The sequence below is a fragment of the Chaetura pelagica genome, unplaced genomic scaffold, assembly GCF_000747805.2.
Source record: "Chaetura pelagica isolate M959 unplaced genomic scaffold, ChaPel_1.0 scaffold124, whole genome shotgun sequence".
Classification (NCBI taxonomy): domain Eukaryota; kingdom Metazoa; phylum Chordata; class Aves; order Apodiformes; family Apodidae; genus Chaetura; species Chaetura pelagica.
In genome coordinates, this window is record NW_009952891.1 from 368,522 (window position 1) to 384,352 (window position 15,831).

Genomic DNA, 15,831 nt, shown 5'->3' on the forward strand with positions numbered 1-15,831 from the left:
TGCTCCAAGCCCCATCCAACCTGCCCTTGAACACTGCCAGGGATGGGGCAGCCACAGCTTCCCTGGGCAACCTGGGCCAGGCTCTCACCACCCTCACAGAGAAGAATTTCTGGAAGCTGCTCTGCCAAGAGCCTCTGCTCCAGCATTATGGAAACAAAGCTGGGGAAGAGCTCCTCACGTTGTCCACAGCAACCCAGCTCCACCCAGCACTGACACACACCCTGAGGGGACAAGGGACCCCCTGAGCCTGAACACAACCCCTGAGGTGGAGGGCACAAAGCCATGGAGCATGTTCCATAATCCTCTCATTGACTGAGTGAAGGTGAGACCAACTTTAACAGCTGGATACATCATTTTAGCTGTGGTAAAACCTACCTTGTCCTCCTTGCAGCAAGGAGCTCAGAGGTCTTGACAGAGCTGAGAACAACACTTCTGGTCTGCAGTGTAGTTTGGAAGGTGGCTGCACCCACCAGACCTGTATGAAAGGACAGTGAGTGACGGGAGAAGCCACCACTACAGCCTTGGCTGCTCTGCCAACCCTCCTGTCCCTGCCGTGGGCCTGGGGAGAGCAGCTCTGGGCAGGACCCTCCCCACGTGTGCCCCTCCATGGCAGGCACCAGGCTGGGTGTCCTCAGCACATGGAAAAGCCCCATCAACGCTCTCTGAACACCAAGGAAGTGGCAACAACAACAATAAACCTGATTTCCCTCTTCACTCTGGCTCTGTTCTATCTGGTAGGACGTGACTGAACTGAGAAATCCATAAGGCTGTTCACTTGGTGCTTGGGAAGGCTGCCAACGGGCAGGGGACATGGTGACATTGCTGTCAGCACCCAGGGAGCAGCTGGTGACACTGCCCTGCAGCCCTGGCAAGGCACAACCTGCCTGCTTGGCTGCTCTTCATCCCTCTCCTCTTCCCCCAGCTCACACTCCCGGCCTCCGAGCAGCCTCCTGCAAGGTGGCAGGAAAGCTAAGCAGAGCACCAGTACCCCTTCCTGGTCATGGGGCAGCACCAGTACTCATGCCTGATCATGGGGCAGCACCAGTACCCATGCCTGATCATAGGGCAGCACCAGTACCCATGCCTGATCACCATTACCCACTCCTCAGCACCATCACGCCAGTGGAGCAGAACACTGGTCCCCAGGGAGCTGAGCACAGCCTGGCCTGGGACAGGGTGTCCCCAGGATGCCTGGTATTTACTGACTAATCTTTCTCCCAGGAGGTCCCCAGTGGGGTATGTTGCAGACACACAGCTTGGAACTGTAAGAGGAGGGGAGCTGGGGGAACATCTTCCTCTCCAGCTTCCTCCCTAGGACCAGGGGCAGAGCTGGCCACCCCAGCAGGCAGGGCAGAGGCCTGGGGCACTCCCAGGCAGAGGGAAGCCCTGGGAGCACTGCAGAGCCCTCCCTCTCCTGCAGTGACCTACAAAGCTACAAATTGGGCCTTGCTCTTTCTAGCTTTGCTGGGGATGTCAAGGAGAGGAGGACTTTATCTTCTGAAAGTAGCCAACCAACCCACCTTGCACACCCAGGAGCCTCAGCCCTGCCTGTTCCTGTGCCTTCAGGGCTCCCAGGGGAGCCCAGCCTGGCTGGAGTGTCCCCAAGTCCTTACCTGGGGACACACAGGCCTGCCAAGGAGCTTTCCCTGTCCTGGCAGCCCAGCTGAGCCCACAGCTTTTCTAATGTGACAGATCTGCCATTACTCCTCAGATGTGTTCCCATCACATCCCACCTTCCAACACTCCCCAGCCTCACCCCCTGGCAGCGAAGCAGCTGCAGGAAAACTCGGGAGCCAAGAGACCAAGAGGCAATCCCAGCCATGTGCTCCACAAACACCCCTCAGATGAAGCAACAGCCCTGGACTCAGGAGCAGTTGGTCCTGCCACCTTGGCCAGCAGGGAGAGGCAGCCACGAGGGTGATGGGGAAAGGATCTGAGGACCTGGTGCCCGGGGGTGAAGGGAACTGGAGGGGGCAGAGCTGCTCTGCTCCTGCTTGGCAGACTCAGCCACTCAGTGCAACATTCTGCTCATTAAGAGAGAGCTGGAAAGAGCAAGACATTGGCTGGGTGCCCTTCCAGGAGGAAAAGAAAGCCTGTTGCTTCTAAGCCTCTTAGAAGCTGTTTCTCCCATGCTTTCTTTAATCTTGTTGTGAGAAGCACAACCCCACCCCCAGCCCATTTCTGTCAGAGAGCTCCTTGGGGCACAAGGCTGCCCCTCCAGGATGGAGCTCCGCCAGGACACTGAGCAGGTTGACGGTACCTGGGCACAGGCAGGTGAGCTCTGAAGATCCAGCCCCTTAACAAAACCAGAGCAGTGTTTTGCATCACAACCTCACCCCAAGAATGACATGAAAAGGCCTCTTGATGCTGGTCCCTTCTAGGTTTACCCACCAGCTTTCCAAGAAGTTGACTGACTGCTCCCTCTGTCTTGCAAAAAAAGAAAAGACTTCTCCTGTCCAGGGCACCACGACAGAGACACAGACCTGGAGTCTGGTGGGACCTCATCCCAGAGGCCTCACATCATGCAGAGCCTGGTGGCCTGTCCCAGGGTGGACATCCCAGGATCTCCAGCCACCCACAACAGCACACTACACAAAGCTGTCCCACATGAACCATTTCTGTGTCCTGAAAGCAGCTTAGACCAAACGAGCTGTTCCTACACAGGGAGAAATGGCATCCCCACTAGGGCTTACTGGAATAACAACACTGAGAGACCAGCTGAACACCTGGGGAAGGGGAATAAAACCTTCACAAATAATTTCAGCCAAGTTCACCAGGCTTAAGTTCAAGATCTGATGGAGGCACCAATGTCTCTCCCATGTTTCACTCTCCTACCACCTCAGAGCTCATTGGTGGCTTGGTTTCAGTGTGGACATGAGGCACCAAAGCACACCTGCAGAGGAGCCCATGTGCAGGACAGGCTGGAGCTTTACTAAAGGCAACAAGAAACAAGATTCTGATTCCCATCACTCCCATTAGCCCTGCCAGGGAGGGAGGTTGTTACAGACCCAGCCAGGAAATCGTGACTCCACCCCAATCCCAAAGACAGTGAGAGGGCCTGGCCCACCCCAGCTACAGCTTTGATCCATCTACACTTGCCTACAGCTGGCTCTGAGCTCCCTGGTTGACCCAGGGTCTCCTTTCAGGAAGCTTTTGGGCAAAGAGAAGAAAGAAAAGCAGGTCTCTGGATGCCCCCAGACCAGAGAGTAACTCCTGTTCCCAAGGGGCTGGGACCAGGGAACACGGTACCACTGGAACAGGTCCTAGTGACCATGTGCTAACACACCCTAAAACAGGTAACACCCAGAGAGGACAGTCACTGGACACCCAAAGGTTTGGTCTGTTACCACTGCCTGCCTGGGCAGGAGCCATGTGCTTCCCCCTGGACAAACAGGGTGAGACAAACCTGAGCAGATGCCTGACAAGCCCAACTCACATGCAAGCCCTGCTGGTGCTTCACTGGTCCCATGCAGCTCTGAGGCAGCCTCCCAGCACAGCTGAGATCCACTCCCACCAGCAGAAACACAATCTGTGCTGGCCTTGCTCCTCCTGCAGCTGAAACCCATGGAAAAGCAGCTTTCCTGCCTCTGGGAGCAGGGGCTGCAGGCACTGAGGGAGCAGCAGTTGCTCATACTTGACCATGTTCAGTGATGTTGGCACTTTAAAAGCTCCTGCTGCACAATTTTCATCCCAGACTGGTTTGGGTTGGAAGGGACCTTAAAGATCATCTAGATCCAACCCCTGCATGGGCAGGGACACCTCCCACCAGCCCAGGTTGCTCCAAGCCCCATCCAACCTGCCCTTCAACACTGCCAGGGATGGGGCTGAAGATTCTGTCTCTCTCAGATAATCATGTATAAGGTTATTATTGAAAAATTACAGTTTTTGGCAGAATGTGGGATGTTTTTAGAGGCCTCTTTCTTGTACCTGCAGACATCCAAACAGCCAATCACTGAATCATAACTTAAAATACAAATATGCTAGGGAGGAGCCCCAAAGGCAGATCAGATGCTGGCAAAATGTCTTCTGACCTTTTAAAAGGGCTCTGGGGGGAGCAAGAAGAGACTGAACCAGGCAGGGTGGGATGAGAAATGGACAGAACCACATCCTGACCATGGCTACCCTGGCATTTCCAAAGCATCTCCAAAGCCCAACCTTGACCCTGCTCTGCAGGGTGTTCCCTGTGTGACCCCCGTGCCACCAAGCACACTGGGGACACTGCCCTCCCCACACAGACACCAGTTCCCACAGAGCTGGTAGGGATGTGGCTCAGCTCCCCCTGCTCCTGAAAGCACCACAAACAACCCCCAGCTCTTACCTTGAAAAGAAAGCAAAAATCCCTCCTGGAAAAGCAGTATCAGTGGTTACTTCTGCCTGGTTTTTAAGCAGAAGAAAATAAAAGAGGTTTTCCCTGGGGATGAGCCAAACTTCCCCCTCAGCCTTTCCCTCTTCCCATGCACATTTGCTGCCTCCAGCCTGCACAGCCTCTCCCCAGAGCCAGGAGGGAAGGAACAAGCAGCCAGCAGAGCTGCAGCCTCCTTTAGAGAGAGAGGATGTCCTGGCAACCCTTGAGCAGGAGCCACAAACCCCCTCCTCTTCCCAGTTAACCCCAGCAGCACCTCCTCAACCCATCAGCTTGGTCCTGGGCAAGACAGCAAGAGCACCCATGCCTGCAGGACAGCAGCACAAGGAGCAGCTGGAAACCCAAGGACTAAAGGGAAGCCCTGGTCCTTTCCTGAGGGATTTTCCTGAGCTTTTCCAGATTCTCCAAGCACAAGCCTTGCATCTCCAGCCCCAGTGTCCAGGAACAGCCAGGCTGCTGGCACAGCAGTAGGTTTCCCCCACCCTTCTGCTGTCAAATTTCAGCTGCCAAAAACTGCTCCTTCCAGGAGGATCAGAGGCTCTTGCTTTGCTCTGCTGGCAAAGCAGGCCAGAAGCTGGTCCTTCAACCCAGAGGAGAGGGTTATTCACCATTCAACCCAGCTCTGTCAGGCAGCCAAAGCTCCCTGCTCTGCTCTACTGGGTGTGAATTTTCTGGAGGAGCATCCTCGTCACAGTCAGTTACCCTGGGACCTCAGACATGTTGTTTGACTCTCCCTGTGCCACCATCACCCAGGAAGCACAGCAGCTGAGAGCAGGATCCTTGCTGGAAACCAGCTGCTGTGTCCACAGCATGACTTCTCAGGGCATGAAATCTAAAGCACAATCAGATCATCTCCAGGCTGGTGCCCAGGCTCAGCTGTCCTCAGCCAGAGATCCAAACTACTGCTCCTCTGGGTGAATATCAGCAAAACTGGGCACAAAATCCCCCTGCTTAAGACCAGGATGGTTTATCCACCACATCCACAAAGGGTTACGTGCCTGTGAGGACCTGCTGCCACCTCCCTCAGGATTCTCTCCGGTGCTATTGGACTTCAGATGGGCTGACCAAGGGCTTGTTGGCTCTCCACACCAGGGCTGCAGGGACAGCCTTGCCAGGACCTGCCAAACCTCAACATTTCAAAGAGAACTGGCCAAAAGGAAAAGGAAGGTAGGTCTGGGGTAGCTCTTTGCTGCTGCCCACAACTGCAGGGAGCACCAGAGCTCACTGTGCTGGAGGGAACATCCCACAGGAGCTCAGGAGGGATCCAAGGGAGCCTGTGAGCCACCAGCCAGGAGAGACCATTGCCACACACTTCAAAACTGAACCCCAACCCTTCCAGATTCAGGCTCAGGTGTGGTGCACAGAGCACTCTGGACCAGCCAGGCAGCTGAACCCAGCAGAGAGTTCCCTGAACAAGGAGCAAGCACAGAGCTCGATACTGGCCCAGGAAAACACCCCCCCCTCCCACTCAGGAGGTGTCAGACCTCACCAGCTGGTGACCTGGCCTCATGGGAGAAGACAGACCACAACAGACCAGATCTTCTCAAGGATGCAAAGGTGCAACTTAGAAGAAACGTTCAAGACAAACCTGAGTTCCTCTACACCTTGACAATCTGCTCCAGAGAGCCTGAGATGAAAAGGAGGGTGCTGGAACCCAAACCCCTGGGGAACCAGAGAGCTCTTCCATGAGACATTCACCAAAGCTGACAAACAGTCCCAGCTAACATTTGCTAAACCCCATGAGAAAGCACCCAGCACAGCAGCTGCTGCTGGAGTCCTGTGCATCTGCTGCATGTTTTTCCCTTGAGAGGATAAATACTGCATGACATCATCCATTTGATATCTAATTAATAATGTTAATCACATAATCTGCAACAGGACAGGGGGCAATGGGCACAAGCTGGAGCACAGGAGGTTTAACCTAAATAGAAGAAAATACTTCTTTCCTGTGAGGGTGGCAGAGCCCTGGGACAGGCTGCCCAGAGAGGCTGTGGAGTCTCCATCCCTGGAGACATTCCAAGCCCACCTGGATATGTTCCTGTGGGATCTACTGTAGGTGACCCTGCTCTAGCAGGGGGTTGGACTGGGTGATCTTCAGAGGTCCCTTCCAACCCCACCACTCTGTGACTCTCTGAAACTCACTCATCAGGTACTGGGTGATTTCCCAAACTCCAGAGTTGGCTTCTCTGGACCATGTAATCATGAGCTATCCTGGTTTTCTTCCCTGTGTTGGTCAAAGCCTCCACTGATCCCTTTGAACGTGCTATAGGAAGGCAGAAAAATCAATACAGTTTTCATCTACAGTAAAAAAAACAACAACCAAAACAGCCACCAGCCAAAACAACCACCAAAGAAGTGTCTCCTGCAGTCACAATATGCCCCCTGCCCATTTCAGTGGCATCTCTCTCACACAGAAAAGATGAATACAGGGGGAATCACCCACTACATCTCAGAGCACAACTCAAGATTTTCTAGATTTCCTTCCCCAAACTATCCTAAAAAGATTGCATTCCTTTATGCACCCCATTTTTTTCATCACTCCCTCATTCTGTAGACATTTTTGGAAAGAAAGTCAAATATGACAGCTACACCGTCCCTGAATCAAACTGATTGGATGTGTCATTCCATTAAATAACCCAGCAAGGGAGAGGAGGAAATCAGAGGATCAGCACTTTTGGGGGAGATGTAGCTGCATTTCAGTTGCAGAATTAATCAGAGCCCAAAAGCCTATCCTTGCTCCAAGAACTCCCTTGCAGATTTTGCAACACAACGAAACAGTTTGGAATACACTGGAGGTGATTCCAGACCCCTTTTCCTTCCAAGCCATGTACCCAAACATATGTCACAGTCCTGATGTTTTCTCACCCAAGCCCCAGCTTGCTGTAGGACCCACTTCAGTCTCCCACAGCATTAGCATTTTCTGTCCTCACTGACAGCTCTGCCTGGGTGCCAGAGAAGTTGCTGACGTTCAGATTTAACAGGTACAGTGTCACCTTGTGGTGCTTTTTTTCCCTGAGGCCTGGTGAGAAGTGCTCAGTGTCACTCAGTGGGATTTCAGGCCATGGCTCTTTGCAAAGGAGTTAAGCAGGAGAGGGTGTGTAAGGCCTGAGGCCTCCCCTGAGTCCTGCTGCCAACAGGGAGGAGTCATGCATGGCCAGAGGAAGAGGAACCCCCGTGCTGAGGCCACACACGTTACCACACTCACCAGCTTCAAGATGACTGGGGGGTTGGAGCATCTCCCTGATGAGGAAAGGCTGAGAGAGCTGGGACTGTTCAGCCTGGAGAGGAGAAGGCTGAGGGGAGACCTGATCAATGCCTGCAAGTATCTCAGGGTGGGTGCAGGAGGATGGAGCCAGACTCTGCTCAGCAGTGCCCAGGGACAGGACGAGGGGCAATGGGCACAGCCTGGAACATGGGAAGTGCCACTGAAATATGAGGAGAAACTTCTTTCCAGTGAGGGTGACAGAGCCCTGGGACAGGCTGCCCAGGGGGTTGTGGAGTCCCCTTCTCTGGAGACATTCCAAACCCCCCTGGATGCAGTCCTGTGGGATGTGCTCCAGGGGATCCTGTTTTAGCAGGGGAGTTGGACTAGATGATCTCTAGAGGTCCCTTCCAACCTTGACAATTCAGTGATTCTTGCTCCCATGGCATGACCAGACCAGTTTCCAGACCAGGACCTCTCCCGGGGTGCCCCAGGGCCCCTCCAGCATGGGGCTCAGTCCCTGCCCTCCCCTGCTCCCAAGCCCAGCTCACCTGAGCTGCTCAAGGACAGATGACAACACCCTAGCTAGCAAAGGGGGGAACCCCCTGGTGTGATCCACACCCACTGTGTGTGCCCAGCAGCAGTGGCTCAGAGGGAGCACTGGGACATACCCCTGAGTCACAGGCAGCTCCAGCTGGTCCCATTTCTCCCTCCAATTTCACCCAAACTTGGCTTGTCTGCACTGACTTCCAAGTCATTTCTCCTTCACAGCATCCCGTGACTTTGGTTTCAGTTGGCAGCAAGCCCAGCTCACCTGAGCTGCTCAAGGACAGATGACAACACCCTAGCTAGCAAAGGGGGGAACCCCCTGGTGTGATCCACACCCACTGTGTGTGCCCAGCAGCAGTGGCTCAGAGGGAGCACTGGGACATACCCCTGAGTCACAGGCAGCTCCAGCTGGTCCCATTTCTCCCGCCAAAAGCTGCTTCCCCATGAGCCTCGTTTGTCACTGCTGCAGCCCTGCCAGGCGACACCAGGAAGACATGCAAAGCCACCTCGTTAGCCTGGCTTGATTAAATGTGAGCAGAACTGACAAGAACATTGACCAGGGTACAACTCAACTAGCCAAGATCAGCAAGATGTGCAGTCAGGCACACAGAGTTCCCTTTGAAAAATAAGGGTGAAGGAACAGAGATGACATCCCAACACCTCTCCAGGCCACAGCTCCAGGCACCTTCCTAGTTTAGGCAGACACCACCTGGACACGAGCTGCACCAGCCCCAGGACTGTGGACAAAGCAAGCAGAAGACCTCTTGCTGAAAATACACACTTATCACCTGCATTCAAAGCACTGCACCTCCTCAAAAGCTCTGAGCTTTTCTAAACCCTTACGTTGCCTCTCTGTCGAGGCAGAAGGAAAATAAACAGCATCCCTGGGCTGCAGTCCCGAGCCTGGATCACTGCTCCCACAGCAGGAGATGAGACTGGTGAAAATTCAAGCCCAAAATACCAAGATGCCCTCAGGGCAGGTAAATAGCTCAGTTCCTGTGGAGGATTCAGGACTGAAAACCCCTCCTTAGCCAGATAAATACAGAGCAGCTCCCACAGTTACAACTTTAAACAAGCTGGGAACTGTTTTCTGTCTCAAAAGAAGAGCCCAGCAGCCAGCTCAAAACTTCTCCCACCACCCTCATGCACCCTCAGAGGCACAAGAGGGAGTCTGAAAGCCTGAGCCTGGCTAAAGTAACAACACCTGCAGCTTCAAAGTCACGAACTTTGAAGGAATCTCTGTCCCCAACACGCAAATATGTCCCAGACAACAAGTCTGTGAAAAGGCTACAACCAAGTCCAGGAGAAGAGCTGATTTGTTAAGGTCAGTGGAAATGTTCTCTAGCCCCAGCTTCACTCTCTTGCTCAAAGACCACGTTAAGATTGTGGGGGAGCTGAATGACCACAGAGACGGGCAAGTTGAGGCTTCAGCACACACCCACACCTCCTGCCAGCACTTCCTGCTGTACCATAAAGCAGAATAAAGGTGCTAAGCTAATTGGAAGACAAACCAAACACACCTTTAAGAAAGGGGCAGCACACACACACATAAGTAACAGCTATTTGTCCAGTGGTCAGTTAAAAACACAAGCCCAAAGGGGTGGGCAGCAGCACAGAAATCCCACCACCACTGCTCTCCTCCAGTCTTTGTCCTCCCCTCCAGAATCCCAGACTGGTTTGGGTTGGAACGGACCTTAAAGACCACCTCTACCACGAGCTTGGTGCCTGGGACCCCTGAGGACCACAAAAGCATCCCAGGCTTCAGAGTCACTGCAGCAGAGGCAGAGCTGGCTTTGGCCTGTGCTTTCCTCCTGAAACAATCCTGCTCTGAAGCCCAAGGGTTCCTCTGCTTCTCTTTAAGAGGGTGGCCTGCTGCTTATGTGGAGAAACAATCAATAAAACCCAACTGACTGATCTTCATTCACCACCAGACAGAAATCTAATCTCAAATCACCAGCAGCACTACCCTGGACACAGTTATCACATCTATCATTCAAGTTATCTGCTGTGGGTACCAGCATGAGTGGGTTTTACAGCTGCACTGGGCAGGGCTGCCAACATCCCAACAACTCATTTCTTCTCAGAAAGGCTAATTTAATCTGGCAGTGAATGTTCTCCAAGCCTCCTTGCCCACAAAAGCTTTTCTCTTGGTTGGCTTAACAACAATCCAGCAGACCCAAAAACGTGGAGGGATGCTGAAGAAGAACACTACCCTTGTGTTTTGAGTCCTCTAGTACTTTTGTCTCAGCAATTTCTCTTGGTAACCACAGACTTGGAGAAAACACAGAGTGCCTCTGTTTTTTTTTTAAACAGCCAACTGTGTTTTCAAGGCAAAATACACAACAGTTCAGGCTGCTTCCCCCTTTCATACAACTGGGTCTTGCAAGAAAGAGCTGTGCTCTTAATAAGGCAGCAAAGCTTGTTGAGTATTAAGACACCACGTTGCCTTCTGACAGCCCCTCTGCAAGGCAAGAGGAGACCAGCACCCCTTGCCCAGGGAGCTCTACCTGCCACTGGAAGGTGACTTTCCCCAGCCCACACTACAGGGGAACAAATGCCAGAAGGAATTCCAAAGCCCTCTGGGTTAAGCAGCTGCATCACTGAAGCACTGCAGAGAGAGCACCCTGCAGATTTCCAGCTTCTGCCATCCCTGGGACAGTGGGGAGTAATAACTAATTAAGCAATCAGAAAGCTTTTTTATTATTCTTAAGTTCTAGTTCACCTTTTCCCCTCACTTGTGGAAGTGTGCACAGAGGCAACAGGCATCCAGAGTCAGGCTGGGCCATTTGAATCCCAGTGTGGGGTCACCTTAATGAGAGTCACCATCTAGAAATGGTTCTCACCTTCACCTGCCCCTTGCAAGGGCACAGCACTGGAGGGCCAAGCACTGTCCCTTGGAACTGCGGGGGCTAAACCAAGGGGGTTTAAAGAATTACAATAGACACAGCTGTGCCACGACAGCCCTCCATGCTCCTAGAAATGTCACCATCAACCTGCTGCAAAAGCAAAGCTGGTGCTGTGCAAGGATCATGCCTGAGAGGGCTCCTTTGGTACAAGAACATGCCCCAGGTGGCATCCAAAACAATTTAAGGCAATTCAGGAACAAGACAAAAATCTGAGGGAAGCAGAGCATTAAGACAGAAAAACAAACCAACCCTAAACCAAACAAAACAACAGTCCCCTTGTTGCTATCTGTCAGGAACCACTGTCCCAAGAATAGCCTGGTTTAGGGTCCAGGAAACTCAGCAGCAGGGAAGGGCTGAGTCATGGCCACTTGGAAATAAAAAAAACCAACAAAACCAACAAAACCCACAACAAAATAACCCAAAAGAGGAGAAAAAAACCATGGAGAGCAGCTGTTCTGGGTCTTGGAGATATGGACAAGTCAATCCAGAACATATTAGCCCATCTTTATTTCTAAAAGCTCTGCAGACACAGGGTACTGCCATAAAAAGCAGTTGATCCTCCCTCTGCTCCTGGAAGGCAGATTTAGCTGTGGCTGAATCAGGCAAAACTGGTGGTGCTTCCCAGCACCAGCCTCTCCACACAACACCAGGACACAAACTGCTCCCTGTTTCTACCCTGATCTTTGCCCTGATTTGCTCCTTTACAGCATTAGCACCCCGATATCACAAAGGCTGGGGAAAACAAAATCCCAAAGGGAAGTGCAGTCCCTTCCAGGGATGCGACGAGCAGAGGGTTGGGAGCAGTTTTTCCACCCTGGAAGTACACGAGGTAAAGTGTGACTTGGATGGGTTTCTCATGACTTTCTGAGAAGAAGTGCTCAACATAGGGCTTCCACATCTAGCCCCAGCCTTGACAATGACTCCCAGAACAAGAGCTCAAGGAAAACATCCCAGAGCAAAGAGGCTTTGCTCATAGTTTGCATTTTAAGTACAATTCTTTTTCTCTGTGACCACAGCAATGCAAAAGTATATCAAGATGAAATACAGCTGGAGCATGGAGTGTGCATGTACCATGGTATTATGTAAGGGGTGCAATTTATGAGGGTGAGATGGAATGCAAGGAGAAAGGTTAAGTGTGTAAACTTCAAGCTGGAACACTCCTTCCAAAACACATCTTCCAAAACACTCCTTCCAAACCATGTAGAGCAGATTTGCTTTCTAAATGCAGAGACTGGGTATCACAAAAAGTTCAGGAACACACACTATAGGGAATGCCTACCTGCACACTGGTTCAGGCCAGAGGGACCAGTGGTATGTCTCACATACCACTGTCTCAGGACAGATGCTTTATGATCTTACATTCTCTTAATCAATAAGATAATTGGGTATTATTCAATTTTTATAATGTACAAAAGAGATAAAGGAAACATAACTGTTAGGAATGCAGAGCTACCTTATTAATCACAATAGGTAACAGAGAAATATATCACTTAATTAGCATGGAGAGCCCCAGCTGGCTTCTTCATTCTCTGATCATCTCAGGTTTCACCATGTTTCAAGAGGTACAAAGTCAAACACACACAGCCCGCAGCTGTTCTTCACAATTGCAAAGATGCTAATTACACTGCCATCTTTTGGGGTTATTTCTGGTTATTTTCTGACTCTAAATTCAGGCCTGCTGAGAGAGTTCAGATTAAAGACAGCTGCACTAAAGCCAGGCCTCACGCAGGAGATGAAGCCATGAGGCAGCTTCCTTCTCACCTCCACTCAGAGTTGTGACCAGCCCAGGCCTGCTGTGCTCACAAACAACCCTTGTTCACCACCACAATACAACCAATTTTAGGCTACAACCAGGAGGCAGCTCAGAATGAATGAGCCCAAAGCAAAACTGTACCAGCAACCAAGAAGTTCCACTGAGCATCCTGTGCCTGAGCACAAACTGTGCTCCCCAGGCCTCAGAGACTTCATCTTGTGGAGGAAAATGGGTTGTGGTTTCCTATGTTACAATGACTTTCCCTTTGATCAGAGGAGGAGGCAGGTCCTTTGCAGAGCATGCAAAGATCTGACACTGCCATTGAAAATCTCACAGCTTCTCACCAGTTGCAAGACAGACCCCAAGTGCCCGTCGGGAACAACAGGAAAAGGGCAGGGTAAGTATCACATCCTAAGGGAGAAGTTGCTGGCCACATGTTTTTGGAAGGCCAAAAAATAATTGTCCATACACGTCTGTGTTTGCAAACTTGCTCTGAAACCTTCAGGAGGGTCAATGGTTTTCAGGCTCTGCCTGTGTAACCTCTGCAAAATCAGGTCCTGGCAGCAAAACCAACCCAAAACTCCAACAATCTGCAGGCCAACACCAATTCCCACTACAAAGCACCACTTTTACTGTATGAGGGAGAAAGGAAAAGTACTGCAGTTAAAATCTTTCCTTTGAGAACATCACTGACTGCTGCTCAGAGCCATGAGGCCCCTCAGCCTCTGTCTGTTGATTCCCAGTTCTGCTGTCCTCCTGTTTCCAGCAGCTTTGCACAGGCACTGACAGCACCCCCAGAGCTGTGGCAGTACCCCCAGAAGTGGTGCCCAGCCCTGGTGAAGACCCTACAAAAATGCTATTAACAAGAGTTTTTAAAGCTTAGTTTCTTTCAGTCTAGGATAGTCTCTCTTGATTAAAGCCATTCTAAGAAATCAAAGGTAGGGCTTTACACCAGTACCACCAACAGACACAGAACATCTGATTTCATACTTCTCTTTACCCCTAAGCATAAAACTTGTCTTGGGTCACAGCAGCTACTAGAAGTCTGTGTATCTTCTTCTTAAACCACCCATGCTCATGCTGGAAGATCTTTGCAACAACCACATCCTTTCAATTCAAGTATTTACCTGCTCAATTCACAGCAGAAGGGGGAAAAATATATATAATAATATCTTTAAATAAGAAAGTTATTTTCATCCTTTCCAGCAACACTGGCAATGGGAGCACTTCTGCAGATGACAAGACTGTCCCAAGGACCCCTGAAACATGCACAGTGGGGGGGCTGAATGGCAGGAGGGCACCCAGAGCCTATCTCCCAGATGTGCTCCATGCAGAAGGAAAGGAGTTGCCATGCTTTGCACCCTGTGTGATTCCCCGAGCACAGAAAGCATGGCTGATTAGGGAGTGAGCTTGGAGAACAGGCTCAGAAACCACAGCTCCCTCCATTCCTGACAGGAGCTGGGAGAGAGGGCTCCAGTCAGAAGAGAAACAGGAGGAACTGAATTTAAGAACTGAAATTTCAGGTGCAGGACCTGTTAAGGAAACATAAACTCAGCATCGCCTTCCATCTTCTTAGGAAGGACTCACGTCCTGAGAGAGAAGCTCCCTCTCTGTTAACTGTCCCAGTCACACTTGTGGCAAGATCTTCAGGCACTCAGCCTGTGAAGATGCACATCCCAGCACCTCCCTGAGTGCAGCCCTGAGCAGACCCAGCCCCCTCAGCCCCATCACCTGTACAACAGCAGCTGGGAAGGACTGAGCACGTTTGCTCCACCTGCCCTCACTCACGGGACATCTTGGGGACATTGTTCCATCACCCTGCCCTTGCTACAGTCTCACCCCCACCTGTACTCACACCACATTAGACAGTCTCATATCAGTTCCTAAAGTGCTGCCTCCCTTCCTTCAAGCAGGAATTCCTTCCTGTCACAGCCCCTAAGAAGGACAGAGCAGGGAAATCACTAAATGCTCCCCGGGATTTCTTGGGGTGCAGGGACATCACTACAACATTTTGACAGAGAAGCCTTGGGGAAAGGAAAGTTCCCAGCCTGTGCTTTCCTCATTGACACGAGTCTGTTTAGCTCCTAGAAATGAATGACTGACACACTGTGGTTAATTCATTATGCTACATAATACCCCGGGTTCCTGTCCTGCCCACTCCAGTCACACACCCTGGAAAGCTGAAGGGCCCCTGCTGAAATAAGAGCCCCATTCTGAGCACGTGGGTTGAGAGGGAACAAACAGGAGGGTATCCTGCATATTCACCAAGTGTTTCTCAGCAAGCTTTACATACAGCCCAAAACTACTATAATTATCATTTAAAACATTGAAAACATTTCCACTTAAAATCACTGTGCCTGGCCTAGTCCACCACCATTTTAGGCTCTGCCTGGAATGTGACAACTGCCAGTCCCCTCCCCAGTTCTCACTGGTTCAAGGAGACCATCTCTGAACACCTCTTCCAGCAACACCTCAGGCCAAGGGGCACACACCTTCACTTGAAGCAACTCGGAGAAGTCTGACCTTGGCCAGGACTCCTGCAGATGATCCAGATGAGTTTCCACCCCAGACTGCCTGTTCCTGCTCCCCTGCACAGCCCTGGAGCTCTCCCCAGGGTCCCAAGCCCCCATTTAGGAGCAATCACAACCCACTGTCCCTTTCATAAAGCAACCAAACAGCTTCTGCCCTTTGCCTCTCCAGTCCCCTTGGGGGGCAGGACCAAGATCTCACCACTCTAATGGTTAAAGACCATTGGAAGCCTCCCACTAGCTGGGAGCCACTGGGTGCTGCAGTGCCCATTAGGTGGATGAGGGAAACCCATTAGGTTTCACAGGCTTTCTCACCCGTTAGATTTCTCACTGCCAATCTGCTGATGGGCAGTGTCACCCTCACCATCACCACTTCTCATCTTGCCAGTCGAGACATTCGAGCGGCCTCCAACTCCTCTAAAACGGGCTCATCATTCCTGACGGCTGAGCAGGCAGTTCCAGCCCCAGCTGCCCTCTCCCCGAGCAGGGATGGCTGGAAACACACACACACCCCCAGAAACCAGCCTGGC

The 15,831-nt window shown here is 51.6% G+C and overlaps 1 protein-coding gene across 1 annotated transcript in view; it reads right to left on the bottom strand.

Annotated features, from left to right (window-relative positions):
* Window positions 1–1,115, bottom strand: part of CDIP1 (cell death-inducing p53 target 1) — a 3,902-nt gene extending 2,787 nt beyond the window's left edge. Inside the window, exons 1-2 of the mRNA XM_009995508.1 lie at window positions 1,099–1,115; window positions 885–950 (exon numbers count right to left, since the gene is read on the bottom strand). Coding sequence (XP_009993810.1) covers window positions 885–950; window positions 1,099–1,115 — 83 coding nt within the window. The remainder of the gene's footprint in view (window positions 1–884; window positions 951–1,098) is intronic.
* Window positions 1,116–15,831: the final 14,716 nt, after the last annotated feature.